Source organism: Rhododendron vialii, chromosome 2a (assembly GCF_030253575.1).
Source record: "Rhododendron vialii isolate Sample 1 chromosome 2a, ASM3025357v1".
Classification (NCBI taxonomy): Eukaryota; Viridiplantae; Streptophyta; class Magnoliopsida; order Ericales; family Ericaceae; genus Rhododendron; species Rhododendron vialii.
This window is the reverse complement of record NC_080558.1, coordinates 15,679,544-15,684,363: the sequence shown is the minus strand read 5'-3', so window position 1 is coordinate 15,684,363 and position 4,820 is coordinate 15,679,544. Positions and strand designations below refer to the sequence as shown.

At 40.7% G+C, this 4,820-nt stretch overlaps 2 protein-coding genes across 2 annotated transcripts; both read right to left on the bottom strand.

The window, feature by feature from the left end:
• Window positions 1–388: 388 nt before the first annotated feature.
• On the bottom strand, window positions 389–1,789 carry LOC131317213 (disease resistance protein RPM1-like). Its single transcript, XM_058346782.1, has one exon. The coding sequence runs from the start codon at window positions 1,787–1,789 to the stop codon at window positions 389–391; it is 1,401 nt and encodes a 466-aa protein (XP_058202765.1).
• A 90-nt stretch (window positions 1,790–1,879) lies between these two features.
• LOC131318203 (disease resistance protein RPM1-like) lies at window positions 1,880–3,381 on the bottom strand. Its single transcript, XM_058348037.1, has one exon. It carries the CDS (start codon window positions 3,176–3,178, stop codon window positions 1,880–1,882), a length of 1,299 nt encoding a protein of 432 aa, XP_058204020.1. The 5' UTR covers window positions 3,179–3,381.
• Window positions 3,382–4,820: the final 1,439 nt, after the last annotated feature.

Here is a 4,820-nt window from a genome sequence, read left to right as displayed (position 1 = left end):
TTATGATTAAAAACTAAACAAAAATTAACGAAAAGTACAAAGTACTAAAAAATTCCAGACAAAAAGTAAGTGCTTTTTGCATAACAAATCTAAATCAAGTATTTTTAATCAGCACCAAGGGTCTAGAGATGCATTGAACTTAACCTAATCTAAATCAAGATTGTTGCAAACCGATAAACCGAAGGCATGCGCTGAAGTCTAAATTCTGTCATGCTGGTTACATCAAATATGAGGTTCTCGATACAGAAATTAATTCAAGACAAAAAAGCACATAAAAGAAATATCTAATTCATAACATGATTACATAAACAAGTTTTCAAGCTCTGACAAAATCCCAAAAAAATTATGAGGGATAATCTAATCTCGAATATCCGCACCCCCTCCCATTCTATCGTAGATAACGACCAGTGTAAACACCAGATTTGGAGTCCCCAATCCAAACCTGAGGGACGTGTGCAATTTTCCAATAGTCCCCACCTTGTAAGTCTCTATTCAAGCTTGAAATTAATGTTTCAGACATATCATCCTCCAATTCAATTAATTTAAGGTTGGCCAAATGTTCGATACCCGAGGGCAACTCCATCATCAATTTACAGTCTCGGAGATGTAGCTCTTTGAGAAGAGGCATCGAGCTAGACTCCACTCTCACCCATTTCAATCCTACTAAGCCAATCAAACCCAATAGCTTAAGCTTTCGAAACCCACCAGCCTTGAAAACCAATCCATCTCCTTCATAAGCATCACGAAGTCTAAGGTTAAGCAAATTGGGCAAATCTTGAAGGGATTCCAGTGGATCAACATCTTTCAACTTACTCCACAGTAAGGATATACTTGCCAGGTTGTGAAGAGATGGTATCCAGTGTGGTATCTTCTCCAAACGTCCTTTTAGAATGAGTCTTCGAAGAAGTGGAGGCGGCAAAGACAAAGAATCTAAATCAATGATCTCGTTATAACCCATTGGTTGAACGGACAACGACCGAAGGTGGTTTAGCTTCTCAAGGGATGAACACAGCACCGTCTCATCTTCCTTCTGTAGCCTAAAAATGACCAATCTCCTCAGTTGAGTTAGCTTCCCTACCTCTCTTAGCACAATGCCACTATTATTCCCTCGGCTTGCATCAATACCACATAGTTTCTGCAAGTACAACAAACTTCCTATTCCCGTCGGGGCTTTGAAACCAATTACACCGGGAGAACCACCGTAGTTATAGCGGTACAACAAGAGATGGCGAAGATGTTGGAGCTTCAAGATCTCATCAGGCAACTCGGTGACATTCGTTTGTTTCAGATCCAATGTTTCTAGCTTCTTAAGTATTCCGATCGATTTCGGGATCATTTTCACGTTGGTTGCCCTCAAACTTAGATAAGTAAGATTAAAGAGTTTCACAATTTCCGGAGGGAATGTTTCCAATTGTGCTCCTCTCAAGTCTAGCACGGTTAGTAGCCTTGCACCCTCGTCGAAGGATGCCATCTTTGACAACATGGACAATGAATCTATTGCGCTGAAAACAAGCGAAGAACGAAGGCGAGTGAAACAAATGTTTTGCTGAATATCTTCCAAATTATGGTGGACAGAGAGGCGTCGCAATTTCTCATCCCACGCTCTGCCTCTTTCACTTGCTATTGTGACAATGTTTTGCTCTCTCGACTTCGCAACGATCATTTCACGCCAAAGGTCATGGATCCGATAAGTTCTGAACCTTCCATCTCTTGCGACGCTTGTCACTTGAACTAAACTTCTGTTGATTAGCTCATTGAGGTAGCCCTCAGCAACTTCTTCTCTTGTCATTCTTTCTTTCACTTCTATAAATCCTTCCGTCACCCACAACCGAATTAATCTCCAGTGATCAATGAGACAATCTTCTGGAAAAATACTCAACTACAAAAAACATAACTTAAGATAGTAAGGCAAATCAAAGTAACTGATGGACAATATCTTAGTCATGCTCGTGAGTTTGTCATTTCCTTCTAGTTCTGCACCAAGGCCGTGGTAAATCCTCTCCCACTCATTCAAACTATTATGTTTTGTTGATAACATACCACTAATTGCTACTATTGCAAGTGGTAACCCCTCACATTTTTTCAAGATGTTTTTTGAAAGATCTTCCAAATATGAAGGACAAGAATTCTCCTTGAATGTCTTTGAGCAAAACAAGGCCCACGACTCTTCGCGAGGCAAGGGCTCGAGATTATACACCATGCCATGATATTCTTCGCTAGCAGAAGAAGCTAAATCTACATTTCTAGTTGTCAGAATTACTCGACTTCCACAATTGCATTCAGGAAGTATGATTCTTAAAACTTGCCATGCTTGAATACCCCATACATCATCCAAAATAACCACATACCTCTTTTGCCGCAAAAAGGCATGAATTATACCTTTCAAGCTGTTTGCATCCATATTGTCCACTCCTCTTGGGAGTGGCTGCCTGACTTCTTCAAAGAGCACTCGAATCATGTCTCTTAAAAGCTCTTCGACCTTGAATGACTCAGAAAGGGTGATCCAAGCATGGTTCTGGAAGTGCCTCTTCACTATTGCGTCGTCATAGACTTGTTTTGTAAGGGTGGTTTTGCCCAATCCACCCATTCCTACTACAGAAAGCACCTTGAGTCGAGGATCCTCATCCAAGAGCCACTCAATCAGGTGTGATTTGGGCTTTTCAATGCCCACAAGGTCATCATCTTGGAGTAGAAGGGCATCGCCATGACAATCATACCATGCGATGTCTGAAGGAATAGAGCTTGAGCCTTGCTCTATTTCGCCATATATGTCACTATATCGCTGATGTCCCTCAGAAATATCGATGATTCTGGACTTGATTCCTTCTACTTCAGAAGCAATTTGGTGGTGAGCTTTGAAAGTCTGAATAAAGAAAGAAACCTTGTGTACATACTCGCCGAATCCGGTGCTCTGATGATGTCTAGATCTGAGGTGAAGCATGTACATGTCAAGAGCATCAGCAGTGTCATATGCAGCTTCTCGAATTTGCTTCGCCCATACTTTGATTTTCGGGTCTCTATCTTCTGTCGCATCAGCAACTCTGAGAAAATGTGTCATGCGCTCGAATTCGCCTCTTATGTATTCGATGTCTTCCCGTACTCCGGACGACAAGTTAAACTCTTCTCGGAGATAGGGTGCGAAGTTGGACAGAAGGTGGAACACAGCTCCCTCTGCCATTTTTTCTGGGCTTTTTTTTTTTTGGGTTCACTGAGTAGCTTTGGATTTGAAGAGAAAGGGGATGGTGAGGGAAAACTGGGATGTTCTTAGTTTCTTCAAGAGAGTCCTGAATTTGATAGCTATATGGAATATTGTTGCCTGTCGGTGAAATCGAAGTCGGGGAATCACGTGTAACGGATCTTATTTCCCGGCGGGCGATGAGCGAGATAGCATACGGTCCACTAATTAATTGTTCCGAAAATTAACTAATCAGGGCCGCACAAATCTTGATGATAGTTGACTTCTTTAAAAGCTCATCACGATTCACCACTGCCATGTGATTCGACTTCCCAAAAATTCTTCTTATTACTCTATTTTTTTTGAGTTAGAGAAATTACCAAGAATTTCTTCATTCCAACGAAGATTACAGTAACCAATTGGGCCAAGTTTAGTTGACTAAAAATTCGAGTCTGTGCTTCCCTTACATATGGCTGTGCTTCCCTTAAATAACTTTTCTTTTCTTTCTTTATTTGTATTATATAATAAGTTTAGGTTGGCGCTAATGCCATGAGGGCTCTTTCTAAAGCAACGACATTTAATTTGGTTTCACCATATTGCCCTCACTGGTCAAACCCACGCATAGTCCTCTCTCTCTCTCTCTCTCTCTCTCTCTCTCTCAGCTCGCAACTAGCAGAAGAAACCCACTTTGATCACTTTTCCTCTCAGTTCTCATCCTCTTCCGATTTTCATCCACCCATCAAGACCCCTGAACTGAACCACCACCAAATAAATTTTCCATCCCCAGATCCACCTCCCCACTGCCGTCAGTTGCAAATTGCAATTCTCTCTCTCTCTCTCTCTCTCTCTCTCTCTCTCTCTCTCTCTCTCTCTCTCTCTCTCTCTCTCATAATAGTTATACAGATACCCCATCTCCTAACATAAATAAATACTCTTCTTGTTTTACATAAACACTCAATTTTTCTGTCTCAATTAGGAAGAAGAGGAGAGCATCACAACAGCATCTGGTTTTATTTCATTTTTCAAATCCTCTATTTTCATGTGATATAGATCTATGTACAGATGCAAAGAGAAAAATTAGAGTTTGGTTACGTTTTTTCTTAATTTGAATTTCACTGACGATGATGCGAATAAGGCTGAAGATCGATGAGGTGTTCTTCTACAAGTTATAGTTGGGACCAGATTTGGTAATTTGGTTGAAGAGGGCAGATCTGAAAGAAGAGTGAGAATTTTCATCTTGGTAGTGGCCATCGGTGGAACAGTGTATTGTGTCCCTTGAGAGAGAGAGAGAGAGAGAGAGACGTTAAGCCGGGGAGTAGACCTAAAATCGGAGACAAGTGGAGTGGGTGACTCTGTGGTGGACAACAGTGAGTGGTGACGGAAAGAAAGAGAGATACAAACTTGAGGGTAAAAGAGTCATACATGCATGATTGTCTTGGCAATGAACAAACCTATCGTGGCATTAGAAATTACCTAAGTTTATTACTTGTATTAGCTGAGTTGTTGGGTTGATTGTCTCGTGAACTCTTATTATTAATTTGATGTAGTATTTCGGGTTTGTACTTTCTACTTCATAGATGACGTAAATGATATCTCTTCTATTGATTGAAAAAAAAAACAAGATTACGAGTATTGACTAGATAAT